The sequence below is a fragment of the Buteo buteo genome, chromosome 1, assembly GCF_964188355.1.
Source record: "Buteo buteo chromosome 1, bButBut1.hap1.1, whole genome shotgun sequence".
NCBI classification, from domain to species: Eukaryota; Metazoa; Chordata; class Aves; order Accipitriformes; family Accipitridae; genus Buteo; species Buteo buteo.
The window spans coordinates 31,808,667-31,828,824 of NC_134171.1; the positions used below are offsets into that span (position 1 = coordinate 31,808,667).

The window sequence follows — 20,158 nt, forward strand, 5'->3', positions numbered from 1 at the left end:
GAATGATCTGAAATGATGAAAAGAGTAGGACTGGTGTTAATTTGTGGAAAGGTAGTTAATATTCTGGGTTTTCTATACCAAAAAGTTAATCTCTCAAATAAACCATTTGTCTTGATTTTGCCTCAGGAATAAAGTAATTATTATGTATTCTGCAAAACACAAGAAATTCTGTCTTTTCTACAGAAAACTGCAGTTTTAGCAAAGCAACTGACAAAGGCTCACTGATTAATCTCCGTTTTAAATGTGTACTGTGTGGGGCCATATAGGTGACTTCTCAGAACTCTTGTAATATACCCAATTGATTCATAGGTCTCCCCTTCAGTATTTTAAATCCAAGGTGCAAGTAAAGAGGGTGAGCGCATTCAACCGGTATTTTCACCAGTGCTGATCTAAGTTTTTCCACTGAGAAAGTTAGTACCTTAGAATGCCCACAAGAAAACATATGGCAGAACTTAAGTGAGAGAGGTGACTTGGAAGAAGTTGATAGACTGCACGAGTCCAATTTTTTTTTTATGCTTAATTTACGCTGCTGCTGTTTTTGTTGTTGTTGCTGCTGCCAGGGGGGCTTGCAAAGGACAATGGTATATTGTTTTCATATAAGGACAGCTGTCTTTTCAATGGGTATGGCTGGCCTTGTTCTCACCTCTTGCTCTCACCTCTGCGGTCCTTTTGATGTTAGGCAGGACATGGTCTTATGTTAGAAACTTTATATAAATTTAGAGTCTCTAGGTAGGGCAATGATAACTACAGGTGGGACATGTTTTCTGAATGCAAGTAATTTATGAGGGGATTTACAGATCAGCATAACATGAAAGCCACAAGCCCACAAATTCAGTTGAGAGTCTTGTCCCCAGTTTTAACAAAGACTGGAAGTACAGTCCCAGCTCTGCATCCCAAGAAAATCCTGGCACCTCCATTAGCACACAAAAAAAAAAAAAAAAAAGGAAGAGAAATAATAAAAGGAAATTTAATTTCTGAACAGGCAAAGAAAAGTTTCGCCAAGTGCTGCTTTTGAAAGTGCTATTATCATCTCATATTGCCAATGCAGCTGCAAATCAAAGCTCAACAAGATCGTTTTTCAAGAAGGTCAGCTCAGCATTTGCTGTAATTTCCAACAGTTATTCACTGTAAATAATGGACTTTCTATGCTCATTCTTACAAGCAGCAGCTGGAGTTTGTTTTATAAAAAAGAAGAGGCAGATAAGAGTGCATAATAATTTCACTACAATGCAAGTAATTTTAAGTGGTGGTGGTGGTGGGGAAATTCTGAACAATAATATACATATATAAAAAGGATGTCACACTTTAAAACAAACTTCTGTAGGTTACTGTGCATCAGAGTGTAAGAACTATATGCCAAAACTGGAAGGTCCTAGTAGGTCAGAGAGGCAATGAAGACAACAGTTTTAACTGAACAAAACCTTTGTAAAAGCAGACTGGCAAAGTGAATCCATCCCACAGAAGGACGAGCAAGCACAGGAGGCAGCAGTCTCTTCGAGGAACACCTCACACACCTGCGCAACAATGGCTTGTATGTTCTTTTTTCCCTTCATAGTAAGCCTGCGTCTAACACCAACCCAGACTGTTCTGACAGGACTTGGGAATGATGAGGTGTAGAGATAATATCCACGCACACACAGAATTTCCTACCTCTGCTCCATTAGGAGAGCTGGCTGGTGGAGCTGGACACAGCTTCTGTGTTTCTCTAAGGCTGGGCTTGTAGCAGTGGATGACTACAGTCATGAAAATATAGTTCATTTGTGTTTTAACTACAGGGAATGTACGATGGTGCTAACATACATAACATTTGTGCTGTGAGGACATTTGGAAGATTCAGACTAAAACAGAAACCTGGAACAAATTTAAAACTCCATGAGTGCTTCAGAGTCTCATTGGGTTGGTACATCTATGTGTGCGGTGGGTAGCAGAGAGCAGCCCAGTGCCTGAAAGTCATTTTATGTACTGGCACTTCAGTTGTGCCCCTGAACCTCATTTACTGGTGAATATTACACCTTACTGTCCAAAAATTGGCAGGGGATGATCGACTTGCAAGCTCAGGTGCCTACCTTCATAAAGCTGCGCATACTGCGGGAACCCGGCAGCCCGCAGCCAGTCACAAGCTTCCTTAGCCTCGATTTCTGGAAGAGGACAGAAACAAGACACCCTCCGATTAGTGATCTGCAAAGCAAAAAGTTCCTCTCCACCACTTCTACTATTCCTGTTACAAAATAAGCATGAAGGTATTCAGCAACTTTGAACTGAGACACAGGTTTGCTTCTCCTAGTTTGCTTTTCTTCTCATGATCCAACATATCTTAGATTCTGGAAAGTCACTAGCGTTCACCCGTGATTTATCAACAGCTCATCATTTTAATAGTTAGACAAACAGGCACAGATGAAAACCGCAGGTGTTATGGATTATTCCAAACAGGTTTTGTTAACACTAGAGAAACCAGCACCACAATCAACATGAGCAGCATTTGTTCAACAATCTTATACTCTTGGCACAAAGGAGCTCATGATACTATGCATTTCAACATCTTGTAGATAGTACTGACAGACCCAAGCCCAAGAACAACCAACACACTGTATTGCAGCTCACTCAAGTGCGTTATTTACTACCCAACAAGAACCTAGTTTCACTGGAGGTCTTCAAGGCATTTATGAGTTACTTGGTATATTACAGGAAATTCAGCTAACTTTCCCTCACACTGCCCAAACCAGCATGCCGCAAAATGAAATTATTCACATACATATACATGACACCAAAAGAAACACTGAACATGGGTTACATTAGTCTATGAATAAATTATACATAAATTCATTTGTTACCTAATACAAGCAGAAATAAAGAATATGTTATCTTAGCTCAAACTAGGAAAATATAAAAAAAGGTATTTAGGGTATTCTCCAAGTGTTCAGGAAACAGATTGGGTTAATTCTGTTCTAAAAATTCAAGAAAGTCCTACTGGGAATTTAGCTCCCTGCTTAGAACTGCTCAAACAGACAGTGAGCAATCAGAAACTCTTAAAGTTCATCTGGCTTTGATTATATTCACTGTTCTTGATGGACCAGAAAAGAAAAGCTTCATTATGTACAACTCGGTAAACAATCTTGCCACCTACTTGGAGAGGATACTATAGCTACCTGCTGCAGTTAACGTTGAACAAAGGGTTTTGCTCAGAATTGCTCAGAATACAAGTTACTGCATATTGGGCAGTGAAGAACCAAACATAACATAAGTAAAATATCTCAAGATTTTGGCAAGTTATGAAATATTCCCAGTGCAATACAGGTACACAATTAAAATCGGATGAAACGGCAAGCACCTTTTAGCATCTCCAAAATGACAGCAATCCCCCTCTAATTTTCCAAATTGCTCCAACAGGGTTAAAAAATTTGTACTTTGCCAGACTACTTTGCTAAGATACATACTCAAACCAAAGGGTTAAGGTGAGCCAAAGCACAACATTCCAGATAAATAAACAGCTAAAAATCCACTCTCGCTGAAGTCAGGACAAGCAGGCATTTGTGTAACTTGTGTTTGCTTCACCTTTGGGTTATGGGACCACATGAGAACAAGCACGTACAGACATATTCACTTAGCTACTCATTAAGAAAAAGCATTCTTCAATTCCAATCGCAAGCGATTGTAAAATTTTGCTTAAAGTAGTATTTTAATTTCAGTATCCTAAGGAAATACATGGGCAAGTTAATAAAGAAGGAAAACAAAGAGTCTAAAATATATGTAAAACTTGCACTGCTAAAGTAAGAACAAACAACAGGATATTACTATCTCAGAAGCAATGAAAATTAAATTAAAGTAAAAAACCCTGCAATTAATTTTTAAGTGTACTTAAAATAAAATGCACTATCTTATAGGTCACATCCTGCAGAAGTGTCTGGATTGAATGAGAATTTTACTTGATTTAAAACTGAAAAAAAAGAGATTCCTTGATAACCAGTATTTACCTAAAAATGCAGGTAGATGCTTGTAGGGCAATTGAAAAAAGTGTCAGATTCCTTACTACTACAGTGGCTCTTAAATGTGTTTAAATATTTGTTCACAGGTCCTTTACTGAGCACCTCAGGTGTATGACCTGTAAAATATTTCTAGAGCTAGAAAATTATGAATATGCATTTATCAGACTTTTGAAAAGGTTCTCTATAGAAGCTTTGTGTATCTTTTCTGCAAATATATATGCAAGTTATGTGGAAGTCATATTTTATGGGCAGCCAGGTGTCAGGTGCCTTTGGGATTTTCAGAGCATATTTGCTTTCAAAATAATACCTTTGAGAATCCCCCAAGACGTCTACCTAGTCAACGAAACACCTGAGTTATTCCTGGTTGGCCACAAGAATTGCAGAGAATAATAAAACACCAGTGCACCTGTTCATCAATTAGGCTAGGCAAATGCCTAGGGCTGGGTACAGGAACAGCACCAAGGGTTTAAAAGCAATATTTGCCCCATTTCCATCTCAAACATTTTGGGAAAGCCAGGGCTCTAGCCTCTGGCTCCTGTTACAAGTGCTTGGAAGGGCGAGGGGCTTGCAGAGCTGTCTCGAAGAAGGGGCCAGGCAGTCCCCAGTGGCCAGGGCTCTCTCCGTGTCACCTCCACCCACTCAAAGTGCGTGTCAGAGAGGGACGTGGCAGGGGTATGGGCGACAAAGCGGAGGCAGGACCTAAAAAAGCAGCTCCTTTTGTTCAAGTCCAGTTGGCCAAACCCAGGATTGCTCCTAGGCTGTACCGATGCGCTGTGACCAGATGAATGGAAAGGTCATTTCCAACCCAGCTTCCCCCATCTCAACCCTGCTGGTTACTGAGGAGCCAGAGTATGAACAAAACTGTGTATGTATGTGAAATTCAGGCAGATCAAAATATAGCCGGAGGGAGAATCCAGCCCAGGGCGTGCTGAATAGGCTTCACAGAAAGCTGAGTACACAGAACAAGCTTCCTCACATAAGAGATACAAACTTAAACAGCTGAAAGCTTGTATAGGTAAAAAGTTCATTACCACAACTTAACTGGAATCTGCCTTTGAGAATAAAATACATTAGTTAAACCTGAGGTTCTGGCCAAATCATTTAAACTACGCTAGAGGAGAAAGCTCATTCCCGCACTTTCCAAATACCAGCTTTTCATCCAGCTCAGCAGCATCAGCTCTGGGACTGCTGGTTTGCCAGCTGCCACAGTTTCATACCCAGGTGGACACTGGAATATGTGCAAGTCCTTGTCATCTGGATCAATGGCAACCAGGATAATGAGGGATAAAGAGAGAACACCACAGCTTCCAAAATCAGATTTTTCCACTACTTCTAAAAAGTTTTAGAAGGGACGGTGCACCGAGAAGCCTTTGTTCAGTATCCCAGGGGACCCAGGGTACAGATCATCACCTGAGCTATGCACTCACTGCCAAGCACAGCACCCGCTTGGCTGGGGCCAGCTGAGAGCCACAGGGAGGAAGGAGAGGGAGCTCGCCGAGGAACTCTATGCTGCTTTCCAACCCATTTTAGGGAAGCCCCACTTCAGCCCCAATTAATCTGCCATGATATGCAAAGCAATTTCCCACTGTGAGCATCCTTCGGATGAAGACCTGGCAGCTGAGCTGGTACAAGTTGCTGTGGGCAAGAGACTGGTCTCACTCCCTCCTCACTTGGGCTCCATCCCTGCGGTGCCATTTCCTTTCTGAATCAAACATCCTTGCCAGTTAAAACCTTTACAATAAACTACAATTCAGTATACATTCCAGGCAAGAAATGTATGTGCAGCTTTTCAGATGTGCGTCCTGTGTCCTCCCCCAGCAGCAGGAGGTTCTTGTACGAAAGAACTGCTGGCAAGAAAGAAATCGCGCTATTATTTCTAAATGTCCTGATACACAAGAAAATCTCTTAGAAAGTAAAACAAAACAAAAAAAATCCGCCCCCCCCCCCCTTAAAAAAACCCAACCCACCAAAAAGGAGTACAATGAAGTCTTTATTCTTGGTGTCGTGTAAGCAAACAGCAGGCAAATGTGTTAAAGAGGAAACAGGAAATTTTTATTGGAAACAGCTTTATTTGTTAGTCCGCTTCACAAAGCAGGCCTCCATGCTCAAATCAAGGGTAGAAGTTCCTTTTGTGTATGGTTGGGAACCATTAGTCCTTATTTACCCACTTCCTGGGGGGTTAGGAGGACCCAATTCTTCCCCAAACTGGTAAGTGAAAATGGAAACGTCTAGCTACCTTTTTGTTTAACTTTGGTTAATCTTGGTTCATGACCCTGCAATTTTAAAACTTTATAGCAAAAATACCTCAATTCATACCTTGTTTAATACTGCAATTGCAGAAGGCAGAACTCTAACATGTCTATAGTCTTTTGTTGGATGATACCTTCCTTCCTATAGAAAGTAAAACCCACACAGTGTGATGCTGCAATACCGTCCTTTCAGAAAAAAATAATCATAGCAGTCTAGCTAGGAGCAGCAAGATAACTTGCTTTTATTCTTCCTTTCTCTTTGCTTCCATGAAATAACATGCAAGTTAAGCACCAGCTCTTTCAGGGTCTTCAGGACAAGGTGCAAAGCAGATATATCTTTCTACAGTCGTGCATTGACTCCATTTTCACCTAAGTGCTAAACATCGTATGAACAGTTCTTCCAAGCAGACGGTTTCCTCTTGCCTCAACTCAGACACCTTTATAGCCATATTAGCACCTCCATACATCAGTTCAACTCATTTCACCTTTTGACTCTGTTAAGAGATCAGATTGTAAAAATCTGTGGCGAGACTGGTCAAAGCAATGCTACTAAAATAAAATTTCAGCAAAAAATGGGCTTCATTGCTGAAGGTTCACTCCAATACCATACCAAAACCTGGTTTGGTTTTGGTCTTAATTTTGACCAGGTCATTCCAGTTGAAATTCACTACTTGACTTTTTCAGAAAAGAAGAAAAATAGTCAAAATTGAATACAAAATCATCTTCCTGAATTAGCTTGCAGGAAAGCCTCTCCCATGCAATGCAGAGAATGTGATTTCTCACCATCAACGCTAGAGATGAACCTGCTTGCTCCTCAGTCGAATGTATAAAACTCTATAAACTACTTGCACGTTTTCTAAGGCACAGACAGAGCACAAAGAGGATTCTTTCCCATGCAAGACTGACGCTCCAGTTTAATGGCTGCAAAGGGGCTTGCATGCTCAGAAGTGCATCCTCTTTTTCTGTCTGTATCAGAAATTACCTGTCCTGACATACTGTGTCCCTCTGAAATTTCTGGTGCTTTGCAAAGTTTGTGTTGAACTCCAAAACACTGTCCTGAGCTATTAAGAAGCTTGAAATCATTCAGGATAATATTTTTTAAGACCAGCTGTGCTATATATGAGAAATATTCTTCTCTGAATAGAATTCCACTGTCCAAATACAAGCAATCATTTTTCCAAGTGCTTGAATTACATCCCTGACATGTGAATTGTGGTCCCAACACTAGACTTGATCACACTATCCAACCACTCAGTCCACAGATACATGAACACGCATGTGAAATCTGAGATAAACTGGGGAAAAAACTGCACTGCAGCTGTCTATGAATGAGCAGGGCAGGCACTGAAAATGATAAATCAGTTCTGTGTAACGTCATATGCCTGCAGCCCTTTAAAGTTGGGACAGTATGACTTCGTAAGAGTTAGCCGGCTATGTGTCCATGGCCTCAGATGGTTTTCCCTTTCAAGATACACGACTGTAGCTTGAAAATAATTAAATTCCTTTTCATAAATCTGTTTTCTCTCAAACCTATATAGTTAAGTAGTCCTTAGGGAGTATCATTACCTCAGTGCTCCACACCTTTCAAGAAAGCAGCACGTAGCAAGGACTAAAGAAAGCAAAAATGTAATTAATGAAGAACAGCATTTTATAAGGATAATGCCCTCAAACACTGAAACTTGGTAAGTTTGTCAATAAACACTGAACCACTAAAAGCTAGAGAATTCTGAAAATCCCATTAAAAGCTCTTGCCAAATTTCTAACACATTTGGAATCTCTCCTTATTCTAAGAGAACTACCTAATCTTATAGAACTGTCCTAAAATATTAGTCTGACACATTCAGCCCATGAAGGATTTATTTCTGGAAGAACCAATGAGTCCAAGAGAATAAGAAATATAACTTTTGAACTGATAACGAGCTGGCAGGTTTTGAAGTGAAAGCTAACAACCTTCCTGAGAGGGTCCCTTTTCTCCCTTCACCTTTAAAGCGCAACCTATATTTTGCAATAGCAGCTGCCTTTTTCTGATGTGCTCCTGTATTTCACTGTGCTTCAATTTACCTTCCACAGTCAAATGATATATGCTGTGATCTCCACTTAACGCTGCTGATATGGATGTACACATAATTTTTAAGAAAATACTTCTTATCAAAAACTTTCTGGGGGAAAAAAACCGCAAGTTCTTGAAAGAAATCATATATGACATCAAATATATATACTGCTTTCTAATCATAAAAACCCTAGAAAGAGGTGATGGTGGGTAATGGTACTCAAATATTTCTCAACTATACGATGATGACTGAAGAAACACTCTCATGTTCCTGCTGGCTTTGGGTTAAACATGGGACTGGCTCTTTCAAGTTACGGAGCCTTGCAGCAAGACAGTAACTATGCTGCTGATGTTATGTATAAACCACAGGACACTGGGAGAAGAAACAGAGTATGTTTGGAATTTGTGTGGGAACAGATGAAGAAGAAGTAAGGAAACAGATGTTTAAGATCATATATTGATATATTCTCTGAAAAAAATCAGGAAGCTTGAACACTGTTTTTTTGTCAGCAGAGCTTTTGGAAAGAGCAAATGGCTTACTTCCACTGATGGGGTTTTAAGTTTGTTTATTCCCTTAATGATGAAAGCTAAATAAATTATAAAAAAAAAAAAAAGTCACTGGTTTCCAAAATATCCGCATAGGTATATGTTGGCTGTATGCAATTTCCCTCCCTACCAACTGTAACAGGTTACACAATATAGTAGTTTTAATTGCTTGCCAATCCTCTTGGCTAGCACAGGAAAAATACCACTTTTGTGAACGAAAACCTAATTAACTTGAATCTCCTTTTCATAGTCTTCAGCATATCGAAATCACTTCAAAAGTCTTTCAGCTCAAAACTTAACAAGAGAAACAGCATTTGCTGAAAATATTTAAAATGTTTAGGGATTGAGACAACAGTGGCCAAAATCAATGGGAGCCTCCATCAATTTCAGCGGAATTAAGCCCTTCCCAACATGGATCCATAGGTCTCTCAAACCCAACAGCACTCTTTTTCAGGAATAAAGGGGTCAGTTTAACAGCTCTCCCTGTTATTTTTACCCCCAAAATATTGTAAATGGGACTTCTCCTTTCTCTAAGTCCAGTTGTGCTGCAAGCCCCATCCCAAGCATGGCGAGCAGCCCAGGTTTTCATCAGAGCCCAAAGAAAGACAGTGCCTGATGGCAGGAGGGCAGAGGGGGGCACAACCACCACCCCCAGGGCATGCCCTGGCTACGAGAGGACCTGGAGCAACTGTTATGCTCTGAAAAGCATCAAATCAGCACCATTTCAGGATGTAATACAGGGCTACTGGAATAAATTATATTCCCCATGTCTCTGCTGAGCACCTTCCCTGTACACTCTGTAACAGATTGCAATTACTGCTTATTTTCACACTATTAAATATGCTTCTAACTGCCCAAAGTTAGCTGCATTACTTCCTAATTTGTTGAAGACTTTGGGAAAGCATGTTCTAGGACACAAAAGAACCACCACAACTCCTGGTTTACACTGTAAATCGGGATCATAATTTATTCCTAAATAGTTTTTTTCCATTTTGAGCATATACAGAACGATTAAGAAAGAAATTTAAAGAAGAACGCAATCTAAAGCTAAAAACTAACTTTGTTTAAACAGAAAACTAAAGCCTCATGTGGCAGTTTTCCTGCCAAAGAACGATTCTTTTTAAAGATTAAAGATGCTCTTCTCCCATTCATTTTTAAGAAGGTTCATAGATGAAGAGGAACAAGATGTCAAGTGACTTAAAAAAAACTTAAGAAATAATTGGGCACGTGGGTTATTTATCTGGCCTGATTAACACAGGGTGGTCTTGGAGGAGGATTATTTGGGGCAGAGAAAGCAGTTAGTCAAATCCTCTGAAGGAGGTCATGTTGACAGATTCCAGAGTGAGAAATGAATCCTCCTCCAAAGATTGGGAAACAGAAGATGACTTTAACCTTCTCTTCCCTCAGAAATTACTTGGTTAGAATGACCTTTGAGAACATACTGAAGGGCAAACGTTAACCATTGCTAGTCCCAAGTCCAGCATTAATATTCTCCCATTGCATCCTGCCTGCAAGCTAGTAAACTTGCACACTGTATGCAAAGCTCAAATCAAAGGCTCATTGAGCTCCAGAGGGAGGCAAAAGTGAGTACGTCCTGCATGACAGATACTTCCTCTAAAAATGCCCAAAGTCTGGGTTACCTGTTCAGATCTAGGAAATAATAATGGTATAAGAGCTGATCTGAGCTGTCTCAGTGGTTCATATGAAGAAAGTAGATTTCATACAGTCAGTTACTTATTCTAGCTTGTTACGCCTCAACCTCAAAACACACGTAGGAAGAACTGCATGCAAGAAAGATTACCTTTGCATCATAACCATTTAGTGCTTACCTCACTGATGACGCAGTCCCCAGACTGCACCCTGTGGATGATACAACACTAGATACAAAATACCAGTGGCAGTGAAACAGCCCAGCATAAAGCTGGTAGCATCCCAGCTGAATGCCTCTTTCTCTAAGTCGGAATTAAAGACGCAAACCTGGGTTTTCCCAAAGGAAATATTACTATGAAGTTCCAATTTCCAGATATTACAGATAGTTAAAGTATTCTGTCTGTGCATTGCATGCTTGAAAATGCTTTTCTCAGTACTTGATCTAACGGTCACACCTTGAGTGAATGGTCTAGACACAGCAAAGCCAAGGTAGCACTGCAAAGCCACTGCAGCACTGCAAAGGAAACCAGAGAGACTACGTATGGAAAGAAGATGGGAAGTTAAAACACATCATACAGCTTTACACTAGAAAGTTTCTTGTATCTTATAACGCACAGGAAATCTGATCTCAGAGACGCATATGGAGAACAGAGGGAAAGGTGGCCAGCAAAGCATCCAGTTCTGTGGGTCCACAGGGTCACAGAAAGAACATCCCCAAAATGCAAGAATGCGGGGGGGGGGGGGGGTATGTTTTTCTTAATCCTGAATCTTCAGTAAATGACAAGAATAGGTCTGGGAAGGTCAAACTGTGTCCACCGCTGGCTTCAGCAAATGTCTTTCATGCCTCTCCTCAGAAAGCGTTCTTTGCACAGACTGAGATGAGCATTTGAATAGAGAGATTTAGACAAATATAAATAAATATGTTTAAAACCAAGTCTAAGGAATTCTCCACTGTTTAAAAAAATGTCCCCACCAGCAATAAGAGAGCCATCATATTGTGTCTTCATTAGAAGGGAGACCAGGTAATATTTTTTCCTGACCCAGTCTGATCCAGCACAGTCCTTCCCAAGGGAAACAAATACTAGACAATATTTGAAAGAATATTAATCCTAACAAATAACAATGCTTATCATGCTCTTCTAAAGACACCAAAGTACTTCAGAAAGGTATGCAGCACTACCTGTAACTTTCAGGTAATGAAACTCAGTGAATTAAAGCCAGCCAGTTAGGTCATTCCTGACTTTATTTTACTTCTGCCAGTTATGGTCAATGGTACACTGTACTAACAGACCTACTGATTTCAAAGGTATGCTGTGCTGGATAGGGTAGCACTCAGTGTCAGCAAGTATGGCAGAGTAAGTGTCCAGTGAAAAGAACCAGAAAGCTCCAATCACAGCCCAGTCCTCTGACCCTTTCATGAGACTTGCTCATCACTGCTGGACTTTGTTTCTTTCTTAAAACAGAAGGGGGAAAAATAGAAGAAAAAATAAAGAAGAAAAAAGAAAAAAACTTGGAAAAAACCCTTGGAAATCAAAAAATACAGAAGACAATCTTGATACCCCGCACCGGCCAGAATAGCATAGGTACAACCAAGAAATATGCCTGGAATTCCTGAAATTACCAAAATTACTGCATAGCTACACTCACTACATCATTGGAGAGGATACAGTGTTTTGTAATTCATTCGCCCTGAAACACCGAGGATCAGGCTGTAAGCAGAACAATATGACAGCCAATGAAGAGATATAAATTATATAGGGGCATCATCTCTTTACTTAGTGGCAATCAAACCAGCAAGTTTTCTGTGAACTTCAGATCATTTGATTGCTGTATTTCTATAATATGCACAAGAAGGAAGGGGAAACATCTGAAGTTATTTTTATTTCCCCAAGTCTTCTGGCTATACTGTATGAATGCTAGGGTGGGTCTGGCATTGTCTGAAATGTGTCAGGGTCCTTTTGCATAGCCTCATTTCCTTCTTCCTGTTGCTAGGAAGGATAGTTAAGCATGAAAAGCGCTTGTTTACAGTACAGGACCATCCTGTTAAGCACATGAGTTCTCTTCCTCCGTCTCCTTTTAACCAGCCAAGGGTGCAGTTGTGTTTAGGCTGCAGCCAATAGCACAACTCCAATCAGAGGGGAATTGGAAGAGAAGTCTGAATCTCTCAAGAAGCCCAAACATAACATACTGTGGTATTCTGACCAGAAAAAAACTTTATTGTGCAAACTGCAACTCTAAATATTTGCAGAACTCATAAATTCACATGCCTCAAACAAACCATTGCCTAGAATGTAATGAATTAGAAGAACCAGAGAAGTAAAACCAAGTCACCTCTCATCTCCTTCTTCTAGGAATCCTAATATAAACATTCGAGATTAGTGCATAAGGACAACTGCAGTACCTTTTCCCTGCTCCCACCAGAGGCCAAATACACAGGGTAGTTGCGAGTTTCCATGACTAGCATCAGTCTTTCTCTCTGGCCCAGCAAGGGCAGCTGCAGAACTGGCTGGGAAGACCCTGACTCAAGAATTAAAAATCCTAGACTGAATCTGTACAACTGAGATTTAAAACCCAAATAAAAACGTGACAAGACGTATTCTTGCTTTTAACTAGCACTTAGAAGTGAAATTTAACAATAGCTCCATGGTGTTTAAAACAATGTATCTGCACTTCCTTTTGATAAAAAAAAAATCAATTAACAAACCCAAGTTATTTTAAAAGAAGATAAAGAGATCAGGAAGTCCTAGAGATTACAAATGGTAGCTCCAACTCCTTTGATTTCTATGAACTTGTAGATGAAAGGAATCTTCTCAAAACAATATCTACATCTTCTTTTGCATATACTATATTCCATAGTCAAAGAATCTCAGCCCTGATCAGGATCCCACAGGCAAACTGAAGTAGTAATCCAAACCCATTTGCTAGAGGGAGATCCATCCCACTTCCTGACTACCTCAGCTTTTCCCTTTTGTGTTGCTTCTGCTGGAGACGCAGATCAGGTTGCCTACAGGACACCAGTAAGGATACCTGGAAGACAAGATAGCAGGCTACAGCTGGGCAATCAACAGACGTGCCTAATACCAATGCCGTGTGCCGTCAGCCGGCAACAGCCTGGCTGCCAGATGGATGCTGAATCAGTCTGGCACTGAGCTGTTGATAGATTCATACTCAGAGGCTCCTATGAAATCTGCTTGCCTATTATCTTCCTTAAGTTCACTATAAACAGCCTTAAAACATAACCTGACTCAGAGCATTGTTACTGACTTGCTGCTGCGAATTTCTTGATCAGGGCAGGGCAATTCAAACAGATCACACTTAACTCCTGTAAAAAAATAAAAGCATCTACAATTGATGACTAAGATAAAATTACATTCCCCAGTCTTTCAATTCACATGTGTTAAGTACTATGACACATCAGGCAGAACCTTCTGACCTAGTTAAATACATTGTTTAAATGTAGCTATTTCTTCAATACTCTAATTTTCCCAAAGAGAACAAGGAAATTTAAAAAAAAAAAAAAAAAAAAAAAAAAAAGACCGTTGTACCAACAGTAAGTGCCCTTGACTGGCACTAGAGCTCATTAGGCTAATGGCAACACATCGCTCAACAACTTCACAGTGACGGTGGAAGTAAGTGACCGGTGGCTGTTTGCAGAAAAGGGGAGGGCGATGCGGAAGGTGAAACTGCCCGGCTGGGCAACAGCATCGCTTTGCAGTCTGCCTCGAGGAGGGGGCGGCGGGGGGGGATGGCGACTGGCAGGAGGTGCCGCTCCTCCGCGGGGATCAAAGCCTCCGGGGGTGACATCAGGGCTGGCCACCGCCGCACGGGGGGAGACACCCGGCTCCCGGAGGCCACCGGGCTAATTACGAAGAACTTCAAAAGAAACTCGGCGGTTCCCGTCTCGCAAGGACTCCCGAAAAAAAAAAAAAAAAAAAAAAAAAAAAGGGAAGGGAAGGGGGGAAAAAAATAAAAAAAGGAAAACCCACCAAAAAAGAGCCAGAAGAGATGGGCCACCGTGTGCCCTCCACAGAGAGAGGCCGCATCCTGCGCGCTGCTCCGCGCCCGCGGCACCTCCGCAGCTCCGCGCCTTCGGCCCTCGGGACGTTAACCCTCTCGGCCCACGCTTCCCGATCAGCGCCGCAACGGACCCCGCCGCTGCCCAGCCACAAAAGTCATTCCGGGCTCCCGCGGCCCTCCCGCCTCACCTGGGGCTGCTCCCGCCCCGACGGGCGCTTATCACCCCCGCAAACACGGACGGGCCGGCGGGGCCCAGGCCCGCGGCTGGGGACGCACCGCACCGCGGGACGGGACGGGACGGGACGGGACGGGACGGGACGGGACGGGACGGGGCAGCGCAGCCGCCGCCGCCCCCGCGGGAAGCCCGCCCGCGCTCCTGCCAGCGCTGCCTTTTCAGGGCGCTGCGGGCTATAACAGGAGAGGGACCTCCGTCCCCCCCAAACCCCACCGCGCTGCCCCCGAAGCACCTCCCCGCCAACGCCGGCCGCGATGCGCGGAGCCTGCGCCCAAGGGGCAGGGCGGGCGAGCCCCGAGCTTACGTGTGAGGATCATGGTCCGCCGCCGTGCCTCCGCGGGGCTGCCCGCCTGCCTGCCTGCCTCCCTGCCTGCCTGCCTGCCTGCGCGGCGGCGGCTCGCAACTGACACCCGGCGCGGAGGAGCGGCGCGGCCGCCCGGCCCCTTCAGGCGCCCCCGCCCCCAGGGCCCGCCCCGCCGCCCGGCCCGCTCCGCTCCGCTCCGCGCCCCCGCTCCGCGCAGGGGAGGACACTTGCGCGCAGGCAGGCGCAGCCCGCGGAAGCGCGTACCTGGTCATGACCCATAAAGACAAGCAGAAAGCGATTCTCCCCCCCCCCCCGCCCCGTTGCACGCCTGGGGGCTCAAGGGGAACTTGGCAACCCAAAGGTAACGCGGTCAAAGACGATCTGATGGCGTCTGTCCCCTTTGCCCCTTTGTGATTTGTAATGGCTGTCAGCTATCGCCGTGGCCTTTTAGGCAATAGGGATGTGTATAAAAAGCAGTCAGCAAAGCTCTAAATACTTTTACCAGGAAACGTGCGGAAGAGCGCTCATAGAGAAGGCAGCGTGACCTGAGCAGCCTTAGGGACAGGGGATGCTGAGCCCTCAGCCCAAAACAAGCCGTGCAGGGTGGCCAAGGGATGCTGGTGCCTCCCTCCCTGGGCAGCGTGTCGAAGAGTGCTGCGAAACATTGAAAATGCCAGCACACCACCAAAATCTCCGTCTGGACCTGGATGGAAACCAAGTGTTTTCCCTGTGGGGACCACAGCACGGCCATAGGCATGGCTTGCAGATAGCGAAGCAAAGCCTGGCTTCACAGCTCTGGACCTGGGAGTCACTCCCTACACCCATTATTCCCCTGTATGTTTTGCAGAGATTGTTCGAATGCTTGTTTCTTGGTCAACGCTCACATTCAGGGCTTTAAAATGGCACAAAATAGCTACTTTTGAGCAGCTGCCAAACTATCAGCATGCAAAAGAGTACTGTGAAATTCTGAAAATATCTGGGTCCCATCAAAGATTATGATTGGTTCATTTTCTTCCAAGCCAACATCGTGTGTTATACCACTGGTGTTATTCTAAGATTCGGTTGTCGTTTCTGCACTGTGATCTGTCAGATATACAGTATATATAGTGTGGTGCCTGAGCAGGCAATTTGCTGAAGGATAAATATCTCCCCCTTCTTTAGGCTGCAAACTGTGGCCAGTTGGCTATTACAGTGTTGTTTCTGGAAACCCCTACACAGCTCCAGGTCATTAATTTACTTTAATAGCCCAGAAGAGGATGGAACTGCACTATATCTTTAAGCTTGACTTTACATATGTTACCCACTTAATCAATTACCTCTTCATATCTAGACTCGCTCCAGCTCTTTTTGGCACGGCCACATCTACCTGCATTTTTGGATGCTTCTTGTAAGGCAACAGGACATATGTTTACAAGGTAGGTCAGGCCCGTAAAATGTGAATTCTCATCTCTAACACAAGGAAGACAGACACACACTATGCCCCAGCTGTTGAACAGACAAGGTAATCCCAGTCTAATTGGCTTTCTGTCTGTATTGTCTATAGTTTTATGCAGTTGGTAGACTCGGAAATGACAGAATAGTCATGTCGAGATGGAAAATGCTGGTTGCGCATTGTGTGTGATTTTCAGAGTCTGAAAAAGAGAGAAATTGTATCTCCAAGAAGCATCCTCAAAACGAAGGGGAAAAAAAAAAAGAAAAAAAAATATCCAGTACATGTAGGAAAGCATGCTGCTACTAAGGCGTTTCCATCACAACAATAATGCTGGAACCAGAAGACCACCGTGGGTCAAGTTAATACCCTCGGTAAATGGCAGGGTTTATTCTTGTAAACACGGACTGCCTAGGCTGCTTCCTGGACCAAGCCTGCATCTCTGTATAGGAAGCTTTTGTATAGGACCCACAGGAAGCTTTTGAAGAAGGAGAGAATGGAGTTTTACTCTGTAGAAAAAAAAAGGGGGGAAGGGTTTGGAGGACTCAGCAGTGTGAAAGGGAACTGCAAAAAGCTGAGCATGAGAGGAGAAGATGTGTGTGGCAGTGAAGTAAAATCCAAAGCAAGACGGTTGTGTGATAGATGCAAAACAAGAATTTGAAGTCAGAGAGTTTTGTTTGAGGATTCTGAAAGGGGTGAGTGAGGAGATCGGTGAATACCTAACAAATGTGGCCCAGACACAGAAGATGGGAAGCTCTTGGTAGTTAATCCAAGGGTTGTCATTCTCACCTCTACCACTTTGTCAAACAGCAAATGAATGATGATGCTGATGATAAAACACTATGTTTGTGCTTTAGTTCAGCTCTCCTGTTCTGTTTGCAAAGCTAATCAGCTCCCACGGTAAGGGAGGAATCTTCATCCTCGTTCAGTCTTTGTGTATTCCCTCAGCAATGCCAGAACCAGTGACTTTTGTGATGGAGCAGTCTGTCTGTTGGGATCATCGCTAAATAGATGCTGGAGGATTATCACTGACCTGGATTAGATTCTTGCTGGTAATCTGAAAGAGAAAGGCTTTGATTCTAGTTTTGTTATCAACCCTTGAAGACATGCAGTCTCTCTGGCTTGCATTTTAACTTGGAATTCTATAGGGCTGCTTAAGCAGGCGTATTTTTGGAGCTGAAAAGCAAGGCACCAGTCTCTCATTTGCTGTAAAACGTGCTCAGAGGAGCATTCCACCTGAGGCATGGGTGTTCAGCAGGCTACAACCACCCTAATCACTCATCTGGCTTTAAAGAGCATTGTGAAATCAGTAGAGCTTTGGCCTTTAATATTTTTATTTCTTTATCTCTCTGGCTATTCAAAGAGCAGGCAGCTGCCTGACAGAGACACAGGATTTTAGAAGTAGCCTGCCTAAGAGGATTGTTTCAGTGGAGTACTGTTATCCTTAATGCAATCAATGAGCTCTTGCTGGATGGTAAAGTCATTGTAAAGGATTGCCCGACAGGCACAATTATTCACTTTAAAAGGTGAATTCTCCTTCTGTTGTAACTGCATAAGGGAGTGATTCGCAGGACGGCATCTAATAATAAGGACTTGATTGTCCTCTGTTTTCCCTCCCAGGCCCGAATGCCTTAATGGTTAACTGTACCCTTGTCATCCCTCTTCTTCTAAATAGTGCAGTACACAGAGAAGTCGCAATTCGTAATTAGTCAACTGACCTGCTGGTACAAACACAGGATTGTCAGACACATGATTGCAATTCTAAATGCTAGTATTAATATCCTCTTAGCAACAGCATGATAGATTATAGAGCAGTTTCAGCCCGAGTTTCCAGGCCTCTGGCTCTAGGCTTGGATTCCTTGTGGGCTGGGGTATTTGTGTGTAGTATTTCCACGGTCCAAAGGACCTTCGTGTTCCAACCATTGTCAGTGAAATAATTAAGTTTGCATTTTCTAGCACTTGACTTTACTGAAAAGTAATTATTTAAAGGAGTCTGTAATTGTTCAGGCCTCTTGACAAAGAGTGTTTGCACTATCACTTCTCAGAGATAAGCGGTATTAAGAGCGCCTTGCTTTCAGAGAAGGAAAGCTATTGTTTCACCTACTGGAGAATCACAAAATGAAAGAAAGCATCTTTCCAAAGTACTTTTTAACAAAATTCGTAGTAAAGTCATTATATTGCATTAACATAGGTGCTGCTCCACTGCTTGTAATTGATGGGCTCTCTGCTCTAGAAATCTTCCTTTTGAAATAAACAGTTAGCAATATTACCAGCTCATCATGTATAGGAGCCTCTTGCTTGTATTTGATCCCAGGCAACATTTTTTTTTTTCTGGTTTGTTTGTTTGGTTGGTTTTTAACAGTAAACAATAAAGAAAATTAACCTTGCCTTATTCTTTGTGGTGCATATAAGTAACTATTTTAAAAGAAGGGATCAGTAAGCTCTATGTTTTTGTCTGCTTTTGAATGTCCTCAAACACCATAAGTTCAACAGTTCAGGCTGAAAATGAAATTACCAGGTCCACACTGTACTTAAGAAAGGCTCTATTATATGGATGCACAAAAGGATAAGAAATAAAAATTGATTGTATAGTTTGACAAAGATATAATTTGGTAAAATATAAATACAAATAAACTGAAATAGGAGGAGGAGAGAAAATAAGTATTTTCATTCCATTTTAAACACAGAGGGTAACCTCCTTAGCTTACATGCAATACCATTGGTCTATAGAAATAGGTGGAGGTGTAGGGCATCTTTTCCATATTGTGTTTAAGATGCTGTCACTGGTGGTGATTTACTTTTTGAAGGCTGCAGAATTTTCTGCTGTTAATGGGTCTGCCTTCCCTTCAATTAAAAGTTATATTTTTACATTAAAAAAAGTGATTCACGTTCGGAAGAACAACCAACTGAATTTAACTTTCAAGAAAGTAGGGAAAGCAGATTTGGGTAAACTAAACCTTATTAAGAAGAAGTGCTATAGGAGGGTAGTTAGAATTTCTAACCTGTGATGAAGGCTCAGAGACGATCCAGAGTAAACATATAGCTTGTGGCACATAGAAGAAGTCCTGCTTCCTTATACTTAAAAAATTCAGAATAACTGTTCTTTTACTGGTAAAGACAGCATGCATAATCGATTACTGCTTCACCATAAGGAATCTGAACCTGAAATTATCAGGACTAAAACCTCCACATGTATGTGGTGGAAGTGGTTGTGTCAGCGAGACCTAATGGTTATGCGGGTCACAAGGGACCGACTCTAACACACTCCATTAGAGGAAGCCGTAACAAAGGTTTGGCTCTGCCAAGGCGCCATCCCTAGGTTTAGCTGTGGTGACTGCCTTGATGGCTGTGTGGCAGCAGAGCCCCATGGCACCAGGAGTCATCCCTGGCCCCCCTCTTCTCTTTGTGCGTCATTTGAACAGCAGTGGCCGTGCCCGGATTCGCACCCCTGCTTCTTTTCCTCTGTGCTTACAAGTCACGGTGTGCAATGAAGTGGGAGAGGAAGACAGTACAAACGATGCTTTTACTCAAAATATATATTACGGAATGATCAAAAGATGAGCAACCTGATGATGGTGTAGAATGGAGGCAGGATATATATCTCAGCTTTGTGTTGCTTGGGAAAGAAGAGGGTTTTTTTGGACCAACGCTCTTGTTTTCACTCTCTATTCTTGTGACAGCAGCTATATCAGTAC

General features: G+C 42.7%; 1 protein-coding gene across 7 annotated transcripts in view; it reads right to left on the minus strand.

Moving 5' to 3' along the window:
- DLC1 (DLC1 Rho GTPase activating protein) overlaps positions 1 to 20,158 on the minus strand; it is a 271,064-nt gene that overhangs the window by 24,336 nt on the left and 226,570 nt on the right. For 6 of the 7 annotated variants that reach the window (XM_075026589.1, XM_075026580.1, XM_075026572.1 and 3 more), the window contains one exon: positions 2,067 to 2,138. In XM_075026589.1, coding sequence (XP_074882690.1) covers positions 2,067 to 2,138 — 72 coding nt within the window. Of the gene's footprint in view, positions 1 to 2,066; positions 2,139 to 15,034; positions 15,139 to 20,158 lie in introns of those variants that run through there. The other variant, XM_075026615.1, reaches the window with a different exon arrangement.